General features: G+C 33.9%; 1 protein-coding gene across 1 annotated transcript; it reads right to left on the minus strand.

Moving 5' to 3' along the window:
• Positions 1-940: 940 nt before the first annotated feature.
• Positions 941-20,670, minus strand: LOC126816639 (protein O-glucosyltransferase 2). Its single transcript, XM_050543338.2, has 10 exons — positions 20,041-20,670; positions 19,115-19,320; positions 16,322-16,533; positions 14,338-14,415; positions 13,589-13,761; positions 12,505-12,742; positions 10,527-10,736; positions 9,006-9,095; positions 7,489-7,596; positions 941-7,229 (listed from the first exon to the last, which is right to left on the minus strand). Exons 1-10 carry the CDS (start codon positions 20,211-20,213, stop codon positions 7,209-7,211), a joined length of 1,509 nt encoding a protein of 502 aa, XP_050399295.1. The 5' UTR covers positions 20,214-20,670; the 3' UTR covers positions 941-7,208.
• Between the last annotated feature and the right edge of the window lie 2,506 nt (positions 20,671-23,176).

A 23,176-nucleotide genomic window follows, 5' to 3' on the forward strand; every position in this document is an offset into this window, starting at 1 on the left:
TTTTGGTTCTATAACTCTTTTTATATACCCATCATTCTGTCACTCATATTTTTGTGCACATTTAGTACAATTAATTAATACAATATAATGCCATCATTAATTATAAGAGCAAAAATTCTAGCAAAAGTCTTACACCAATCAAATTGCTAATCTCTGCTTACCCTAAACAGAAAATGCTCATCTTCGAACTCCATCAAGGCAGTGACCTAATAAACACCTACATCAAGTTGGAACGTTCTAGCTTAATTAGAAGGAGAGTTATTGTGTTACAAAGTCTCGGAGAATCAAATGGCTTATCTTTCTGCTTACCCTGAACAGAAAATGCTCATTATCGAACTTAGTCAAGGTATTGATGTAATGAAACTATACACTAAGTTCCATCACTCTCATTTAATTAGAACTAAAATTATCGTGTCCCAAATCATCAACCAATCAAATTGCTTATCTCTGCTTACCCTAAGCAGAAAATGCTCATCTTCGAACTCCATCAAGGCATTGTCCTAATAAACACCTACATCAAGTTTGGACATTCTAGCTCAATTAGAAGGAGGGTTATTGTGTCCCCAAAAAGTATGACAGACAGATAAACGGGGGACAATAACTCCATAATAGAGAGATGCTGGATGCTGAATATCAATAGGGCTTGTCCTTGATCTCGACTAAAATGCTTTGCAATAAATCTGAAAAGAATTGAATTCACAAGGTTTTTTGGCAAAGGGGTATAATTCTGGTACTGGACGCTGAACTGTTTAAAACTGTAGCATCTAGGGCTCACAAGGTTTTCAACAAACGGGGGATAATCAAGTAAAATTATTGTTCAACGCTCCTTATCGATAGAGGTTGTCCTCTCATGACCCCAATGCTTCAAATCGGATAAAAATTGTGACCTGTGTAGTGTCCACAAAGCAATTATGGACGGACAGACAGACGACAATATAGATAAGATAAGATAAGATGTTTATTGCATCAAAACGTCCATGAAGGACAGCATGCATACATATACACTTAGACATAGTCATATACATTCAATAATACATATTACATAGACAACTCAATACATTCATACAAACAGTATACTACATGTACAATTACTGTACATGTATATCAAATAGTAAGTGCAGGAGGACCGCAGTATATGCAAAACAAAAATCTACAAGATAAACCTGCAGACAAGACAGAAAATAGACATTGCACCAAATAAACAAATATCAAATCAAGTGAAAGGAAGGGGTTTCAGTTACATGTAGTTGCCACCAAATTTGATTTAGCTCTCTTATCAAAAGCCAAAAACACATATAAAGCCACTGCCTTGGCAATCAATTTTGGTGGTGTAAAGAGATTAATAAAATTGTAGGAAATCTTAGGATTTGCCAAGAAGGCTGGGTCCACATGGAAATGGGGGCGTATAAAAAGATGGACCACTACGGCAACAGGGTGAAGACTATTTTTTTCACGTTGTCGCGATGAGTAAGCAATTGTCTTGCTAACATGGAGGTCCCGTGTTCATAGTCATAGAAAACATTAAACATTTTTTGTTAGAATCGCTATAGTAGAAATAGGTTAGCTTGCGACCATATAGTGACCCAGGCAGAATTTTCTTTCCTCATAGCACACTACATGGCATATATCTATCTTCATTACCTCAGGAACCACAGTGGCTCAGTGAGTAAGACTGGTTCGATAACCTGGTGGTTCTGTGTTTGATCCATGCATTGGCTGAGAAAGTTCATCAGGATTTATGGGCATGGTTCCAAATCCTTCTTGTTAGTGGTGCAGGATAGGTGGCCTGGCAAGGGACAACGTATAGTCATTCAGATGAGACGGAAAACCAAGGTCTGATGTAGGCTACACATACAGTTATTCGAATAATAAAATTTTATGGAACGATAAAGTAGTGTGTGCCCACTAGGCCCCACTGTGATGAAATGTTCAATGTTTCTATGACTATTAACTAAATTTACAAGGTTAATGACATTCATCCAAATTTGACATTCTCCAGCACATTCCAGCCAGCTGTACCATGTTTTTTATCATGTGTACATGTATGATTCTTGAATATAATTTCATATACACCTTTCACTTCTAAAGATCGATTCAAGTTAAATTATGTAACAGAATTCTGAAAGTTAAATAAAGTCTTTATTTCACTGACAGATATTGACTACATGTCACAAACATTATCCTGTGAACTATTTTTTTTATTTAACAGCTACAATTCATACCACTGAATTTCAATTTTCCTTCAAAAATCAATTTCATCTCACTTGGTTATATATGCGTTGCACAATAAAATTGTCATTAAAAAAAACCCCAAAAAACATCAATAATATAATTCCTAAAGAATTTTGCGGTGTTGCGCCTTCACCATTGTTGTACAAAGGATATTAATTTGTGCCTGTTTTCACAAGTTATTTTTTTTTCCATATGCTTGACTTGATACAGAATAAAGTTTTCTAAGGACTTTTGTAAAACTTGGTGTCATTGCTCATAGGAAATTAAAAGTATTGTGAATGTAATAGAAGGAAAGGTTATCAACAGCATCTTTGACTTTTCTAGTCTGTGAACATGATAGAAAATAAAATTTGCAATTATTTTTATAAAACTTGGAGGATTGTGAATGCTACATGTTCAGAATAATTTAATGCTACCAGTATATTTTTGTAGCTAATCCCCCAAATTAGTTTTGAAATCATGAAATATTATGAAAGTGATAAAGGCCAAAGTTCTCATTGCAATTTTTAAAACTTAGAAACTTTGTTCATTGGGGGTAATTTCTGTTCCAAATTATGACTGGTCAATAGTCCGATTAACAAACAATAGCTAACTGTGTAGCAATATCATCAGGCTTTAAACAGAGCTCCAAATTGGACCAAATATGTTTACATAATGTTACCTCATGACTCACAATTCTATTATGCCCAATTGACCAGTGCATAGCTGAATAATGCAGAAAAACTAATTGCGGGACAAACAAGGCTATCAATACGGATACAATGTAAACAATACTGTATGGAGACGAACAATACTTTCACTGTTTTTAGTACCTTAAATCACTGTCCAAAGTTTTAGGGAAGACCCAAGATTAAACGAAGGGCTGTCATGTTGCTGTACTTAGGATAGATTTGACTGAACGGGAAGAATAGACACACTCTTTTAAAAGCTCAAGTATCAGAAACTAATTCAGCAATGGCAAAAGAGGGATTTCTCGGGTCATTACTTCAGCACGTTTTGCAGAGTTAATTTTTTTGTTCACATTTTCAATTTCCAAAGTTTATTACAGAGTTCATAAGGAAAAGTAAATGTTTTATAGTAAAGTAATGTAAAACATATGGAAATGCGAGTTTTTCAATAATAAAAACAGTGTGTAAAAATCTTACCAGTATTGATCAACAATTGTAATATCCCTACTTTCACTGAACCAATAAATAAATGAGAAAATACTATCTAAATATACATTAGACATCTCTCCAAAACCCAATCTGGGGATATTTTATTAATGTAGAATGTAACAAACACTAACAAAGATTAATTATTTAAGGGTTAAATGAAGTTCAACAAATTAATGATGGTTGTATAAAATAGGCATTAGAATTTGGAGATCTTCCCCAGTCAGTAGAAAAATAGTTCTCAATTTGCTGTGATATGACTATATGAAATCACTTTTTCCTGTTGGAAGTTCTAATGCCTCTTAAAATTTGAATAATTCTACCTGCCAGGGTATACTTTATATGTACCAATTGAAATAGGATAGTCAAGTTTATTCCATCGCTTTCTTTACAAGATAATTTAATAACTGAATGTAATGCAATACAGATAATAAGATTAACAATCAACAAGCGGTTGCCATGCAAGATACACCCACATTTTGCAATAGATTGATAGAGAACAATTTTTAAAAAAAAGTGACTTTTCGCACTATTATGGGGCCATAATCCAGTAAATTATGGTCTGAAATCCATGAATAGAACTGAGATCTTTGAGATGTAAGCATATTTTACATACTTTTACACTATTTGCATAAAAGGAGCGGCCATTTTGTTGAGCAGTTTCGTTTCCAATTTCCTGAAATTCGAACTCAACCATCATCAAGATGTAACGATGATATATTTAAACGATTTTTAAAATCAGATAACAAGCGATTGTCATGCAACATACGTTCACATTTTGCAAAAGATGGATAGAGAATAACCTAAAAAAAAAACAAAAAAACCCAACTTTTGGTAAATCAGGGGTCATAGTCCATGAAATTATGATATGATATGCACGAATATCAAAAGGAACCAAGATCTTTTGGATATAAACATATATTTTAAGTTTCATAATGATCAGATAAAAAATGGGACCTGTAAAGGGCCCACAACCTTGGTATTACATACTTTTACACTAGGATCTGGAAGAGTTGTTATATTCAAACAATTTTGGTTTTTTTTTAAAATCAGATAGAAATTATGACCACAAGCTAAAAACGTGATTTTTTGTACAATCAGGGGCCATAATCCAGGACATTATGGTCCGATATGCACAAATATCGAAAGCAACTAATAAAAATTTTGACCTATAGAGTGTCCACAAGCTTAAAATGTGATTTTTCGTACAGAGACAGGGGCCATAATTCATGAAGTTACGGCCCTATACATGCCAATATCAAAAGGAACCAAGATTTTTTGGAAATAATCCTATATTTCTCGTTTTGTCAAAATCAGACAAATATTTTGATGTCTAGAGGGTCTACAAAGTACAAAATTGGTATTACATAATTTTACACTATTTGCTTACAAGGAGCAGCCAGTTTTCATTAGGGTGTAACGGTGATATATTTAAACGTTTTTTTTTTTTTAAAACAGATAAAAATTGTGGGACCACAAGCTAAAAACATAATTTTTCATACAATCAGAGGTGATAATCCCAGAAGTTTCAGTCCGATATGTGCGAATATCGACAGGAACCGAGATCTTTGGGTTATAAACACACCTTTAAGTTTCATCAAAATCGGATACAAATTGTGACTTCTAGGTATTACATATTATTACACTATTTGCGTACACAGAGCAACCATTTTTTCAGGCCCTTTCGGTAGGATTTTCACGAAAATTAAGGTGTAACTGTGATATATTTAAAAGGTGTGGGTTACTAAACACACATTTTAAGTTTCATCAAAATCGGATAAAAATTTTGACTTCTAGATGGTCCACATCCTTGGTATTACATACTTTTACAAGGAGCAACCATTTTGTTGGGCAGTTTCGGTAGGATTTTCAGGAAATTTGAATTCAACTACCATTAGTGTGTAACGGTGATATAATTAAATGGGTTTTTTTAAAACTGAATACAAATTGTGACTTCTAGAAGATCCACAAGCTAAAAACGTGATTTTTCGAACAATCAGGAGCCATATTCCATGAGGTTACAGTCAGATACATGCCAATATCGAAAGGAAGCTAGATCTTGGGAGGATAAGCCTATATTTTAAGTTTCGTTGAAATCGGATAAGAATTGTGACCTGTAGAGTGTTCACAAACAATTGTGGACGGACGGAAAGGGGCGACAACAATATACCATGTGGACGTATAAAAACCAAGACCGGCAGGCCGAGGTATTTCCGTCGAGGGTTTTTTCTTAAGTCTTTCTTCCCCAGCATAACCGAAGTCGAGGACTTTATCTTGCATATAAACCGTCTATGTTTACACATACGCAAAATGAGAATATCCCAGAATTCCTGTATTAAAAACCTTGTATCATGTTTTCTTATGGAAAATAAAACCTATCGTGGAAGAATAACCTGTTACAGGTTTAAAGAAAAACTTTCCAAAGAATAACCCCTAATTCCCCAAATTTCAAAATCGGATAAAATTTGTGACCTGTAGAGTGTCCACAAACAAATTGTGGATGAACAGATAGAGGCCACGACATGAAAATGTGTGCGTATAAAAATAAGTTAGGTTGCCAGGCAACGAAACATACGCAAATAGCAGCTAAATCTTTTGAGCGGTCGACAAGGGCTGTCGCATATTTATTCTTTTGTAGGTAATTGGGGGCATTTACAAGACAATTTCATACAGATTAGAATATAATTTTCGTCGCTTGAGGGTTCACAAGGTTCTACAAACTGAAACAAGGGCCTTAACTCTGGAAGTAAATTACAGAAATAGTTTAAATTTGACAGGCTTTTTCGTTTTACTAATTTAAATAATGCACATAAATTTCATACACATCGGATGATAACTATTATCAATTGAACATTCACAAGGTTCAGAAAGTAAAAGAAGAGCCATTTCTGAAATTAAACAGACTTCTTCGTTTCACTAATCTAAATGATGTATATAAATTTCATACAGATCGAATGACAGCATTTGTCGGTCGAGCATTGCCAAGGTTGAAAATTGCTGAAATTCAATAGGATTCTTCTTTTTACTAATTTAAATGACGCATAAAAATTTCATACAGATCGGCAGATAACTTTTGATGCTAGGGCGTTCAGAAATTGCTGAAATTCAATTGAGGGTTCACAAGGTTCTACAAACTGAAACAAGGGCCTTAACTCTGGAAGTAAATTACAGAAATAGTTTAAATTTGACAGGCTTTTTCGTTTTACTAATTTAAATAATGCACATAAATTTCATACACATCGGATGATAACTATTATCAATTGAACATTCACAAAGTTCACAAAGTAAAAGAAGAGCCATTTCTGAAATTAAACAGACTTTTTCATTTCACTAATCTAAATGATGTATATAAATTTCATACAAATCGAATGACAGCATTTGTCGGTTGAAAATTGCTGAAATTCAATAGGATTCTTCTTTTTACTAATTTAAATGATGCATAAAAATTTCATACAGATCGGCAGATAACTTTTGATGTTAGGGCGTTCCGAAATTGCTGAAATTCAATAGGCTTCTTCGTTTCACTAATTTAAATAATGCATATCAATTTTAAAACAATCGGATGATAACTTTTGGCATTAGAGCATTCACAAGAAATTGTGGACTGCGGACGGACAGGGGCAACGGCAATATATGTCAACATTTCCATGTGGGCGTATAAAAACATATAAAACAGAAAGAAAAACACAATAATAAAAACTTCCCTCCCGCATCAGATTTTTTTTGTATGGCAGTTTTTGTTCATTATAGAATAGCACCATTTCAATAAATTTCCTCGCGAATAATATAGATTGCATAGCCGTTACAATTTACAATTTCATATCAAAGTTCATCTTTCTTCTTCTGAAAAAAAAAAAATTTTAACACCAAAATTAAGATATTTTACAATTTTAATTTTAAAAGGCTCATATGCACCAAAAACAAAGTGAAGACATTTCCAAATATTATAAATATGAAGCACAATGGAACGAAATTTGTAAATGTCTTACTTAGATATGTTTCCAATCATCTTGGCCAGATTTATATGTAAGCTACCCTTGGTAAGAATGGAACTATAACTCAGTATTTATAAATTTTAAAAAGACTGGTATAACTATGCTACCTTTTCTTTTCTTTTACAGTCACAGCTGGAATCAATGTCTGTTGGCTGTTGAACTAATTCAAATCCATCTTCTAACTTCGGTTTGAATCTTAAAAGTTTAGAATATTTCTGTATCAAATAGAAAATAATAAAATTTTGGATTACCATTATTTTTTTTATTACATTTGTATAAATTTAAGCTGTATGTGTGTTTTTGAGGAGAATATAAATAGTATAAAAGATTTATATAAACTACAAAGGTAAATGCATTAAAATTCCTAATTTATTTTTAAATATAAATTTCCACATTAATAGAATCCCTTCCTTGTGTACCTTCTTTGGATTCAATTCATTTAAAGATGCATTATGGAAGATTTAGATAACAAGGAACCAAGATCTTTGTGTTATAAACTTACATTTCAAGTTTCAACAAAATCAGGTTAAAATTGTGACCTCTATAGGGTCCACAGCCTTGATATACCATATTTTTACGCTATTTGAGAACGAACGGCGGCTATTTTGTCTGACAGTTTTAGGCCGATTTTCACAAAATCCTTAGGGTGTAACGGTGATATAATAATACGATTTTTTAAATCAGATAAAAATTATGACCTCTATAGGGTCCACAAGCTAAAAACGTGATTTTTCATACAATCAGGGGCCATAATTCAGGAAGTTACGGTCCAATATGGGCAAATATGGAAAGGAACCGAGATCTTTGGGTTATAAACTTACATTTCAAGTCTCAACAAAATCGGATAAAAATTATGACCTCTATAGGGTCCACAACCATGATATACCATATTTTTACGCTATTTGAGAACGAACGGTGGCCATTTTGTCTGTCAATTTTGGGCCGATTTTCACGAAATTCGAACTCAGCCGTCCTTAGGGTGTAACGGTGATATAATAATACGATTTTTTAAATCAGATAAAAATTATGACCTCTATAGGGTCTACAAGCTAAAAACGCGATTTTTCGTACAATCATGGGCCATAATTCATGAAGTTACGGTCCGATATGCGCAAATATCGAAAGGAACCAAGATCTTTGGGTTATAAACTTTCAAAACTCAGCCTTCCTTAGGGTGTAACGGTGATATAATAAAACTTTTTTTTTAAATCGGATAAAAATTATGACCTCTATAGGGTCCACAAGCTAAAAACGCGATTTTTCGTACAATAAGGGGCCATAATTCATGAAGTTACGGTCCGATATGCGCAAATATCGAAACCAGCTGAGATCTTTTGGGGATAAACCTATATTTCAAGTTTCGTCAAAATCGGATAAGAATTGTGACCTCTATAAGGTCCACAAGCTTAGATTGTTTATTGTTGTAACAAAGGTCACAGCTTTTTAATCTGCTAAAAATCGAAGTCATCCGATGGCCCAGAGAGTTGATTATGGGCTTTTCATGTAAATAAATATTTAAATAATAGTTTATATAACATTTGAAGCCAAATTTAGCTCTTACATAAAGTATCTTTAAATGATAGGCCCTACTTGGGATAAGCAATAAGTTTCATATCTAACTTACATCAAATAACTTCACATGATAACAATATATATCTTTGGGATTCAGGTTTTCTCTCACAAAATTATTTGCATTTTTTGCAATATTTTTTACCTGCGAAAAAAGAGATACATGAAAGTTATATTCATCTTCTGTTTAAACATAATATGTCAGCTCTGGATAACTGGATTTGAAAATGTGAACTAATTACTTCTCTGGGCATTGACTTTTTATGTACTGTATGTAATATGTATGTAATGAATATGTTCATCAAATTTCGTTGTTTTTGAATTTGCCTATAGAAAAGCTTACCATCTAGTGATTTAAACACAAAACATACGATGCCAGTCAAATGAAGATATGCCCATCGGAAGCATTATCATAGGTAAATAAATGTTAAATGTAGTTACATTTCTACAGTGTTCTTAAAGACAAGTATGTACATTTATTTTTTTAAGTTAATCTATGCCAGTACAGTAGTCTGCATATTAGTATAGTGTTATAGACACTTGCATCCAGTGAATTGTGTCATATAACTTGCGTGCCTGAGCAGTATCTATATACATATATGGTCTGTCATTGAGTCGACTGGCGTGGTTTCGAATCCCCAGTTGTGGAGTAGGGTCGCCTGTCTAACCTCATGGGTTTTCTCCAGGTTCTCTGGTTTCCTTCCATTGCTAAAGACCCCTATGCGCAAGCGAATTATTGAAATATAATTAAACCATATGTTAGTCCCGAAATGACCTAATTTGTGTCGAGTGGATGTTAAACCCCATTTCTCTCTCTATATATATATATATACATATATGACGAGCACCATGTTTTGATTGTGATCTTATGTTTTGGTCTGTCAGTCATTAAACCTGTTTACAACAAGCCTGTGGTCCCTGTTACACATATTTTCTCACTTACTGACGTAAAGTGAAATTTTATCGGTAGTGATATAAACAGTAGATTATGAAGAAATCTGTAGATAGTAAACATCATAGGCTATTGATCAGAGCGTAATAACTATTTACAGATGACTGAATTTCAATAGGATTCTTCATATCTTTTTTTTGACATCTTAAACCATCAACAGGCTTTGTTGTCAAATGCATCACTAAGCTTATTTGTTAAAAAAATTAATAAATTCTTTTATCAAATATTTCAATAGGCTTTCTCTGTGTTTATCAATTTTAAATTATTCGGATAATAATTTTAGTCTCAAAGGGGTAACTATGAAAAAATTTGTTGAAAGGTTCTTTATTCGTCTCCTAACCTTTCCTGCAACGGCATCCACAAGATTTTTCATAGTGATCAATGGTCATAACTCTGCAAATTCTTATTGGAAATTATTACAAATTCCGCTCATGAAAAAATTTTCGACCATAAAAATAGGGTTCATTGCATAAAAAGTATATAACTATATATAAGTTTAAAGTCATCTGAGGGTAACTTTAGCCTCTAGAGTATTGGATGACAATATTTGATCATATTACATTCCCAGCACATAGAAATGAATGCAAAATTACAGATTACTAAAGTAAAAATAAATCTACTCACATTTTCATCATTCTCTTTTGCCCATCTTATTTTTTCTAACAAGTCACTTAAATCTCTTTTAAATGGAACATAATGCACATTAGGTTTTAATTGATGGTAAAAATGCTCATAATATGGTGAATCTTGTTTAAACACCACCGAACTTCCAGTTAATAAATATGGTAGTCGATATGCAGCTACTGTTCCATCTATATTTATCTGATATTTATACTGAAAAAAAAAACCCAAAACAACCCTACATACAAAACCAACGGCTGCCAGGCAAGATACGCCCACATTTTCCAAGAGATGGATAGAGAACAAGCTAAAAAAAAACATCACGATTTTTCGTACAATCAGGGGCCATAATCCAAGAAGTTATGGTCTGAAATGCGGGGGAATATCAAAAGGGATTGAGATCTTTGGGATAAAGATATATTTTAAGTTTCATCAAAACCGGACAAAAATTGTGTCCTCTAGAGAGCCCACAACCTTTGTTTTACATACTTGTACACAAGTACAATTTCACGAAATTCAAACTCAAACTTCTTATCGGTGATATATTTAAACGTTTTTTTAAAATAGAATACAAATTATGACCTCTAGAGGGACCACAATCTAAAAATGAAATTTTCCGTTCAATCAAGGGACATAATTCAGGATGTTACAATCCGATATGCAATTTTCCGTTCAATCAAGGGCCATAATTCAGGATGTTACAATCCGATATGCACGAATATCCACAGGAATCAAGATCTTTGGGTTATAAAAATGAATTTCAAGTTTCATCAAAATTGGATCAAAATTGTGACCTCTAGAGGGTCCACAACCTTGATAGACCATATTTGTGATGAGCGACGACCATTTTGTCCGACAGTTTTGGTTCGATTTTTACGAAATTCGACCTCAACCTTCATTGATGTGTAACTGTGATATATTACAACGTTCTTTAAAATTGAATACAAATTGTGACTTCTAGCGGGTCCATAAGCTAAAAATGCGATTTTTCGAACAATCAGGCCATAATCCAGGAATTTAAGTTTATCCATCAGTTTTGGTTCAATTTTCACAAAATTTGAACTCAACCGACATTACGGTGCAACGCTGATATATTCAAAGGCTTTTTTAAATCGGATAATAATTCTGACCTCTAGAGGAACTACAAGCTAAAAATGTGATTTTTCGTACAATCAGGGGCCATAATTCAGGAAGTTACGATCCGATATGCGAGAATATTGAAAGGAACCCAGATCTTTGGGTTATAAACATGCGTTTCACGTTTCATCAAAATCGGATCAAAATTATGACCTCTAGAGGGTCCACAACAGTTTTTTTAAAATCAAATAATTATGACCTTATAGAGGGGCCATAATTCAGGTAGTTATGATCCGATATGCGCAAATATCAAAAGGAACTAAGATCTTTGGGTTATAAACATGCATTTCAAGTTTCATCAAAATCAGATGAAAATTGTGACCTCTAGAGTGTCCACAAGATAAAAATGTGATTTTTCGTACAATCAGGGGCCATAATCCATGAAGTTTTGGTCCGATACATGCCAATATCGAAAGGAACCGAGATCTTTGGGAGATAGACCTATATTTTAAGTTTCATTAAAATTGAGTGAAAATTGTGATCTGTAAAGTGTCCACAAACAAATTGCGGACGGACAGACAGGGGACAACGGCATAATACGTCCACATGAAAATGTGGGCGTATAATAAAAAAGTACAGGTGGTGGTGGCTTGTTTATACCATCTGCAGAGGATCTGAATGTTGAGAGAGTTTCAATTCATCATCTTTGTAATTCTGAATGGAATTGAACAATTTTCGGATTGATATACCTTATAGATTCAACATTCAGAATAATGTGGTTTACAAAGGATTCAAAATCTCTAAAATGAAGATTAGTAACATGAGCATTTAACTCCCGGTAAGTTATCTTGATTGCTCAACTAGTTATCCAAATATTTAATAGGATATCAGCCATCATATTTACCTTAAAAAAATCAAAAAATGAAATTGCTTTAACAATTTTGCCATATTTTCCTTCATCTTTGGGGAAGAAGAACATATTAGTCAATGATGCATTTATTAAATCTGGATTTTTCCTCGACATCATTACAAGATCTAATCGTTCCTGTCTGCTATCTCTGCCTCTCCAAAATCCCTTTTCTATCTTATCTTCCCACTTCGGATCTGAATTTGCTTGAGTGGAAAAAATATCTAAGGAAATTCTTGAAAAAGAGAAACCATGGCATTACCAACAAGAATTTTGTTTTTCCATTCAACGACAAACAGTAAACCTCTCTACAGAAAACCAAACAAAAGTGAAGAGAACATAGATATAGAACACATATTGAATTTTATTCTTCAAATTGTTTGCTTTTCTCAAAAAGCTCTTAACTTCAAATTTCGAAGACCTTCTACAACTGGGCCTGACAATGTGGTGTTGTAATTTACCTTTTAGGATTTCAAGGGCATAACCAACTTTACTCGCTCAAATATATTTGAAACTTCTCCTTTAAAATCTTAACAAATCATATTCTCAATAGGTGAGTGGATTTTTACACTGAAATCGTTTTTTAAAAATTATTGTTTAACAGACCCTGTCACATAGTATATTCAAAAATGCAAGAAAATATAATCTAGCAAAAAACTGTAGATAACTATTTAAATAACAGTTTTATTATTTAATAATACATGTGCCATTTTTTTTTCCATAATTCATATTGAACATATACAAATAAAGATAGGTTGCCAGGCAAAGAAACATACGCCCACAGCAGCTAAATCGTCCAGGTAGTCAACAAGAGTTGTCGTATATTTTTATTTTTTTCAGTAATGAAACAGTTATAATACACTAAAATCTAGCCTCTAGAGTGTCCACAAGCAATTGTGGAGGCCGGACCGACGAACAGGGGCGACGACAATATACAACCACATTTAGACATTTTGGATCTTTTTTTATTATTTTCATCCGGCTGAAATATTTAAGAAAAAAAATATAAACATTAAGTACATCACTTTTTTCGAGGCTAATCAATATTTTATATATATAAAGTAATATTAATTGAATTTACCTTCCCATCATTTCTAACGTAGCTTCTGTTATGTCATAAGTTGGCATTACTATATCATGGGAATCATCAGAGCCGCACCAAGAAAATATCGGTAGGAGATCAGATTTTTTTCCCTTCTTTACTAAAGGCCAGTCTCCCAAATTTATAAAAAATTCCACATCAGGAAGTTTAACCTATTATAAACATAACATTTTCCATATTGAAATCAATTTAGCAGCATGGTATTCTTGTAAAATGTTATTCATGACATGTGATTATACCATTATCAGGAAACTGTTTCAACAATATTCTCCAGTTTTTATTAAATTATCTTAAGTCATGTACTTGATAAAGACTTGAAACTTACCTACTTGAAACAGTTGCTGAATTTTAGCCCATTTGGAAATTGTTGAAAATCAATAAGATGATTTGTCTTATCAAGTAAATTAGATTATAACCCTAGCCTCTAGAGCATGCAAAAGTGCAATCAGACTGATCAAGCGGGATGACTTTGACAGTAACTATTGGAAATTGTAGAAATTCAATAGGCTTCTTCATCTCATGAACATGTGTATAAAATCAAGGTCAATGGCATGATAACTTCAGCCTCTAGAGCATCCACAAGACGGACGGGAGCGACAACATAATGTGGTTGTATCAAAACGGATGGGTAGAATGTCAAAAAGAAGACTGTAAATGTCATTGATTGATTCAAAAGCCCTTGTCTATTGATAAAAATACTTCCATTTTACCAATGTGTATAATCTTACCTTGCGAGTAATGGAGAGGAAAACAGCATCTGTAAACATTTTAAACCCAACATGTTCTCCATACGTCTTGCGATAGATCTAACAAAAAATAAGTTTTGAGAGATAACTACTTAGGTAAAGTTTATCTTGGACAAAACAAATACATGCCTAATTGTTGACTGTAAATAATATGAGGGATGGCTGAAAAGTTTTAAGCCTATCTGTGTAAGACCTGTACAAAGTCCATGGTTTCCATTTATTTTTCTACATAGTCCCCTTCAAGGTGAACACAATTTTGCCAATGATGATGTTAGGAAGAAATTTTCTTCAGCCACTTCAAGAATCTGTCCCATTTCTGATCCGGTCAAGAGCTTTGGCACCCATCTTGCAGAAACTTTTGTCATTCCTAAATGTGCTCAACCCTCTCATGAAAGACGCCCACACCTATATTCCACAGCCCACTTCTTTACTGTGGAAAAGGAAGGGCATCATTCCCTAAAGTGGAGACCATGTCGGCATGTATCTGTGTTGGGGTACTTGATGGCTGCCCTATAGCCAGTTTTGTCCATTTCTGGCAATTTCAGTGGGTTCACAAGATGGTCTGGTACGAAGACAATAACACTACAGTTGCAGTTCTTATGTCTATGGGGAGCCATGGTGGCTAAGTAAGGAAGACGTTGGCTTGCTAACCTCGTGGTCCCATGTTAGATCCCTGCATTCGCCGAGAAAGTTCATTGGGATTTTCTGGCGTGGTTCCCATTTATCAGAGATGACATTTACATAAAATAATCCTTGGCAGTTGGAATTCGATATGAGAGTAGGCTGTAGTGCTGCTGTCCAGGAAAAATTACCCTCAGTACACTGTATGCCCGTCTTCATTAGTCCAGTCGGAGCAGAACAGTAGGATGTTAAACCCATTTCATTTTATTTATTTTATTATGTCTATGATTCATTCAAAGTTTGTTTCAATCCAACCGATCCATCCTTAGGCTTAGAACTTTTTAGCCAGCCCTCGTATATATAAATATATTGTGATTTCAATGAACTATTTACCGGCTAATATGCAGAATCCTATTAAATGCCAACAAGACTGATTTAGACTACTCTAGATGTCACTTACATCTGTTTCAGTGCTCCTGTGCTTTACTTATATATTTACATTTTTCCACCAAATTTACCCGAAATATTAAGATAAAACCTAGTCCTAAATATTATGTGTTTTTTCCCCTACAAACAATATGAAAAGTATATCTGTGCAGTAGATTCGTTTCTAATATTACTTGTGAAAAACAATTAGAGTAATCATCTATATGATGGTTGATAAGTATTTCAAAGGTGTAGATTAAGAAAGTGGGTGTCATTAAAGAAGTCAGATGGATAATTTCTAATCAAGCAGAATACCTAGTAAATTCCTATAAGGCCCCCCAAAATAACACCTGTGTTTATGGTTATTTGGCCAAAACAATAGGGTCGGTTGGAAAATCCTTCTTTTGTTTCATGGGGTTTGAATAGAAGTAACTAAACCAACAAATCAATAATTGTTTAATAACCTACATATATCTTTCTTTTCAACAAGTAACCACTTGAAATGCTAAATAAAAGCTGTTTTATTTTCATTAATTAACCTGTCATTCTTAGTTATCCAAATCATGTCACATTATTATCCCAAGCGCGAGAAGGTATACAAACACTTTTAACTTGTTTAGGTTCTCAGTTTAATCCATTTGAATCGGTGTTGGACTAAAGGTTCTCAAAAAAAATCTCTTAATGCGATTTAGGCTGATTCAGGCTGATTCAGGTACTCTGAAGATTCTCGTGATTATGTAATCCAAATCCACATGAAAAAAGTTTTGGGTCTGCGATTTTGGCTTTAAAAAAAATAGAGTTGGTCGATTGGGTAACCGTAAACAAAGTTGTTTTTTGAGTAGGTCTAAAACTCTGAGACAATGCAATGAAACTATTATATCTGTTCCTCTTAGAATATTACTTAGTGGAAATATGATACCTGATTATTAATAATTTTATAATGACACAAACTGTGTTGACCAGCATTGCTATATCTTGATACTGCTGCTTTAGAAACTTGTGACATATCAATTTGATTAAATTGTGAAAGATCTTCATCTATTTGATGATAATTTTCTTCACATTTTAAATCTTTCAGCCAATTCTTCGTAGATTTAATTGGACAATAACACTTTTCATGATATGTCATTCCTGCAAAAATATAAAAATTTTATTCCAGGTAAATGAAACAAACCATCGAGCAACAATATTGCTTACCACCTATTGCTTAGTTAAGATATTGATGTAAATACTATACACCAAGTTTCAATACTCTCACTCAATTAGAATCAGAGCTAACATGTTCCAAAGCATTGACAAATGAAATTGCATATCCCTGCTTAGCCTAAGCGGGAAATGCTGATCATCGAAATCAGCAAGATATTCACCTAATGAACATTTACACCAAAGTCTCACTAATCAAATTGCTTATCTCTACTTAGTCAAAGGCAAAATAACTTATTGCGTTTACCAAACTGATCAGCAGTGAATATTTGCTTGGCCGCTACAATCATTGAAAGCGATGACATGGGTGCAAGTAAATTAGCTCACAATGTGCAAATTAAATTCTATAACATTTTTTGAATTACCGGTATAAGAAAAAAAATTAAACGTGTTTGCAGTTGAAGTGTATCTGGATAAAAAATATTTCCTGTTTAGTGTAAAATTTACACTTTATGGGTACATAAAATAGAATGAGAAGGTGTAAAAGGCACCATTCTGCCTGGACCAGTTTACATTACTATGTCCTATGTAAACAGTGTACAGGCTATCGAGGCAGTGTTATGTGATGTCACACATTGAATGCATGCAAACTTATAAAGGTCAGTCATCTTACACAGAATTAGAAGAAGGCTTTCGCATTACCTCTGTGAAACAGATTGTATGTTTACATGTACATGTAGTCAAGTTTCATCACTTTCACCCTATTAGAATATAAGTTATCGTGTTCCAAAGCACTGACAATTCAATTAGAAGCAAAGTTTTTGTGTTCCAAAAGGTTTGATGGATCGAGAAGAAAAGACTAGAATGGAACTGAGCACGGTATTTATAAAGGTACATATTAATATTATAATATTTGCCCTTCCCGCTGTTCATTTACATATTACATGTAGGCCTACTTTTATTTTTAACAAGCCAACAGTGAGGCTGATGTCCCCTGCTGAAATCCAAAAATAAACAGATGACACATATTAATTTATCGCACATTTATTTTCTTCAAAAGTATCGAGCAATCAAACTGATTATCATCTATACAGAGCTAAGTTTCATCATTATCTATCAGATAGAATCAAAGTTATCTTGTCCTAAAGCATCAACTAATGAAATTGCTTTCAGCTTGAAATGTTAATCATTGATCTCAGTCAAGACATTCACCTAATGAACATTAAGTTTAAACATTCTACCTGAATTAAAAGCAGAGTTGTTATGTTCCAAAGTCTTGTCCAATCAAATTGCTTATCGCTCCTTTGCCTAAGCAGAAAATTCTCATCATCGAACTTAGTCAAGGTAATGATAAAGTGAATCTATACTCGGAGTTTCATCACTCTCACTTGCCTACACCAAGTTTGAACATTCTATCAATTAGAAGGAGAGTTATTGTGTTCCAAAGTCTTGGTCAATCAAATTGCTTATCGCTCTGCTTACCCAGAGCAGAAAATGCTCATTATCGAACTTAGTCAAGGTAATGATGTAATGAAACTATACACCACGTTTCATCGCTCTCACTTAATTAGAACTAAAGTTATCGTGTCCTAAAGCATCAACCAATCAAATTGCACATCTCTGCTTACCCAAGCAGAAAATGCTCACTTTGAACTCCATCAAGACATTGACCTAATATACACCTCCACCAAGGTTGAACAGACACAGACAGAGGAACCCATTTTAAAAGTCCCCAGCTTTCTTTGAAAGGCGGGGACGAAAATACATTAAAAGTTTCAAGCCCTTCTCAATGCACTTAAAGTACATAAAAGACCCATCTTTTTTAAATGATCTTAAATGGTTGTATTTTGTCCAGAAAAATAAGTCAACCAAATCAAACCACACCTTCAAGATGTGCTAATTCGTGACCTAGTATAATAGATATAGATCACAGTTGATAAGGTACAATCTATGGCAAATAAATACATAAAACAAGCAGTTGCCCACATTTTCAGAGGCAGATACAGGAATTTTTGCAGGAGGGGGTTTGCCAGGTTTCTGAGACAATGTACCCACTCACCCACCCCGGCCTTGAATTTTTAATTTTTTTTTGAGAAATACATGGTCTCTATTGTCATTTTAGATACATACACAAGAGAGAAATCCAACACCCTGTTTGATGTCAATTTTTATTATGAATTAATACGACATGCCCATCCCATCCCACCATCTGACGATAAAGGATAAAGCACAAAGACGTGATACTTTTCTAATAAAAAGTGTTGTTTTACATTTTTTTATGCAGTTGATTTTGCAGAGATGGAAAAAAACACGCTTAAAAAATTTGATTCACCATTTTTAAATTAAATCATTAAACAGCAATCACGTTAAAATCCATTTAAATATCTGCCATACGAAGATCTAGAGAGTATTATAGGCTTGTCATGTGTAAGAACATACAGATGTGTCAATCCAATTGTGCAATCCTGCATATGTTGTCGGATAATGTAATGATAAAGAAATATAGCAGTTTCATGTATAATGAAGTTTGTGTGAACAACAGAGCCTATGAAAAAAGAAATACCAGTACCTTTGAGCTTGTATGGAGAATCTCCAATGTGGTTTCCATTGTATAAAACGTTAATGCTTAAATCTGAGTGAGATTCATACATTCGAAACCTAATAATGTACGAGCCATCATTCCTATCCAGTACTTGTCTCCAAGCTCGTACGCGGTTTCCATTTGGTTGATCTAAAGTTACGTCAAAAGCCTTTTCACCCAAAGACTGTGTTATACTAGAAAAAAAAAATTTAACAAGTGAATTTTCATCCAAGTCTTAATGGTTTCAGTAAAAGTCACACAATACATCAACCACTGAGACAAAATATAAGGAGTAGACCCTCTTTTATAATCCCTGAAATTATTTTTCTCCTTTGATGATCATTTCTATTACCTTTTTTGTTACAGTAATGATACAATTTATGGTTTAAGAAAATATTTACAGTCATATTTAAAGTTTATTTATTTCACAACAAAAGAAGACTATAACACTGCAAATTAAATCACAGTCATGATAACTACTTCTTAAAGAGTTTTAATAAAGATATACATACTGTACGATTTGGAGAATGTAAAGGTGGGATGAAAACATCAAGAAAGGGAGAATAAGATGTCAAACTGGTAATCGGACCTTTTTTTACTCCCTTTATTTAAATGTTTAAGTTATTTATAATTAACAATGTAGATTAGGTATCTATGTAACTAAATACTAGATTTTTTTTTAAAAAATCAAAATCTATCCGATTTCTTTATTTTTGTTTTGATAAGATATAATAATTAAATAATTAGGATCAGTAACAATTATAACCATGGACCTTATATGGTCCATGTTATAACTAAAATACCAGTATTTGATAAATAAAAGTCTAAGTTCAGGGTGTGTGGGTGGATAACAATTGGTTTTTATTATATAATATCATACTCATATGATCCTGAAGAATTTAAGATTTACTCACTTTTCTCCATATTTATTCTGAACTTGAATAAAGAAATACCGAACTGGTAAGACAATTCTTGAATGTAGACCTGGGCCCCACACTAACACTTTAGGCATATCGTCTGCTAACACCACTTTTAAGACCAGCATAACTAATAAAATTAAGTTCCCATCTGGATATGGTACTTGCATAATTGCAGATTGGAAAACTTATTTAATAGATATAATTATTTCTATTATTATTTCTTTATACCAATTTATATGTGTATCCTAAAATTATTCCTGGAAATTGTTCCACTTTGGTTCAGTTTATTTCATTTCCCTCAATTTGAAGATATATAATTATTATATTAATACCAATAAAAATGAAATGAGTGTCCATTTGTTATAATCTTGGAACATACACCACTGACAATTGTTAATATCGTATCACCGGCAAGGATTAACATGCAACCATCCATATCAATACATAATTCATAATATTCACAAAATTCACTCCTTCCTCAGCGAAAGAGTTTTTAGCTGTTGCAACATATAATATTACTTCTTCATGGAATACTTAATGATTTAAGTAAATAGACTATATTAAATCGTAGTCTTTACTTAAGTTTCATTTAGTTTTAGATCATATCGATATATATGCGCATTCAGGATTGCATTCAATTGCCGGATCTCAATGTTGCTTTGGGGGAGCACTTCCATAATGTTCAGGGGGAGTGCTAACTATTATAGCATCCGTTGGATGTTTGCGACCTATAGATCGAGACTAAATTTAAGCTTCACCGCAACCGCTGTCTTTTTTGGCGGCAAAAACGAATCATACAGATTTGAGATTTACCAGGTTTATTTGTACACAGAGAGCTGCCACAATCATAGGCGTACGTACGGGTCCGATCAGCTTTAGGGAGTTGGGGTGAGGGGCAGAAATGAAATGCCCGAAATTCCTGTCGCGGCCGGCGAAGTCGGGCGCCCTGTCGAGCGCCGATAAAGGCGTAGCCTACTGTATGTACTATGTAGGGGATATTGAAAAGCAAATACCTATGCAGGTTGTGATATGATAAATAGTCATGGACACTTGACATGCTTTCAGGGTATGTTCAGGGATGAAGGGCTTAAGGCCTATCGCCCCAACAGCTCCACTGATCAGCACATGCGACACGCAATTTGCGCCATACACTTAGGAGGGGTTCACTGTCAAATTTGACACTTCAAGGAAGGGTTGATGAAAACTGCCGCGTGCTGGTTTATCCTATCCATGTTTGCTTTCCTATCGGTTCTTGCATAAGATTTACTGTTTAGCGTATCTTTGCTTTAGTGTGTATCGGGAGACGTGTTCGTCAACGTCAACCGACAACACTGCAAGAATTGGCCGTAGCACTGCAAGGGGAGTGGGTCAGATTGCCCCAAATCGTGATTGGACCGTTGATTAGGAGCATGCAACGACGAATTATAGCTGAATGTTTGGGATTGGTGGAGCAATTAGGCCTAGCCTACTCATTATTAAGACAAAAATCAAAAACGTCCATTTTCACATTGCGAGTGAAATGGGGCCGTCAGATAAGCCGCGAATATGAACTGTTTATGTTCATGTTAGGCAATTAACCCGTTATTAACACACACTGGTTACCTTTAATAAAAACAGCAGTGCATTTCCGCAGTTTTGTATTGTTTCTGAATATCCCCTACTTTTTTTGAAGAGTATATATTAATATCTGTCAGACCGGACGGACAGGGCCGACGGCATAATACGTCCACATGAAAATGTGGGCGTATAAAAATAATTATGACATTTCTCCAACAACAATTTCGAGACAGAATATTAAAAGTTCAATAGGAAGTAAGTTTAACGATCTCCTTGCTGAATCTTGCGGGCCGAACCATAAACTCAGAACCTTCGGAATTTTCAAAAAGAAATTCAATAACACTCCAAAATATCTAGAGGTTGTTAATAATAAGAAGTTCAAAATTGCGATGTCTACCCTACGATTAAGTACTCACCAGCTTGCCATTGAAAGGGGTAGATATCTTAAGATACCACTCCGGGATCGCTTCTGTAAAAAATGCAATGCAAGCAAAATTGAATCTGAACAACATTTTCTTATGGAATGCCAAAAATATGAAGATTTAAGAAAACAATATATATATCAAACTCTTGACAAGACTGGTCTAACCTTTTCATTTGAAAATCTATTCGACCCACCGAGTATTATAGCCACAAGTGTCGCAGCCTTTGTCTACTTCTCTTTTCTTAGGAGAGACATCTGAACTGTTAAATATGCATGATATTTTCTTTTCTTTTATGTTCGCACGCTTTGTTCTTTATTTTAATATTATGTACCCTGTATGTGGGTCTTATACTGTCGAGTTATGCGATTTAATACCTTGTACGTTTTGTTGCATATGTGTAGCACCATAGGTCTTTTGTCTGACGTGGAGAGCGGACCAGGAAACCGGTCGCCACATCCTACGTAGACCCATGCATCTTTTCTTACTACATATTTCTGTAGCCTTGTGATCGTCTAGAATTTGTCTCTAGCTGTCTTTACTTTTGCTTCACGTTGTGTATTTACTTCTTACAGTTTCTTAAGACGTTTGTCTTACCAGGAATAACAATGCAACAGTTTGCTTCTACATTTTATATATATATATAGCTGAATACAGGTATACAAGCATAGCACAAATTACAATACTAGCTAAAACCATTTCTTAACCCTGGCCAGCCTCGCGGCTGTCTAAGAACTCAGATGGTCTCTCTCTGGAATCTAATGGAAGTCTAACGAATTCTCACAAGTATGATAGTTTTGTAGCTGTGGGTTTTGGACGTTCAATTATCTAATTGGTCAAATATCATGTAAATAAGTATAGAGATTGGTCAAACAAGCTAAATGATGCAATCGTAATTTTCCGTCACATGTTTCTCGACACAATCTATCCTTGAACTCAGACCCTCTTTCCTGTTATTCTCACGCTATTTCATAAACCATAAACAGTTAATTTGCGTTTTAAATAAACTCATACCTTAATATACTGACAATAGAGAATAATTTGTAAAGATAAAAAATGTTGTTTAACCCATCTTATTTCTCTATTCCTTGTCTATAAATTTAAAAACAATGTCGCAACGACGATAGTGCTACATATGCAGGTTTCATACT

Source organism: Patella vulgata, chromosome 3, assembly GCF_932274485.2.
Source record: "Patella vulgata chromosome 3, xgPatVulg1.2, whole genome shotgun sequence".
Lineage (NCBI taxonomy): Eukaryota > Metazoa > Mollusca > Gastropoda > Patellidae > Patella > Patella vulgata.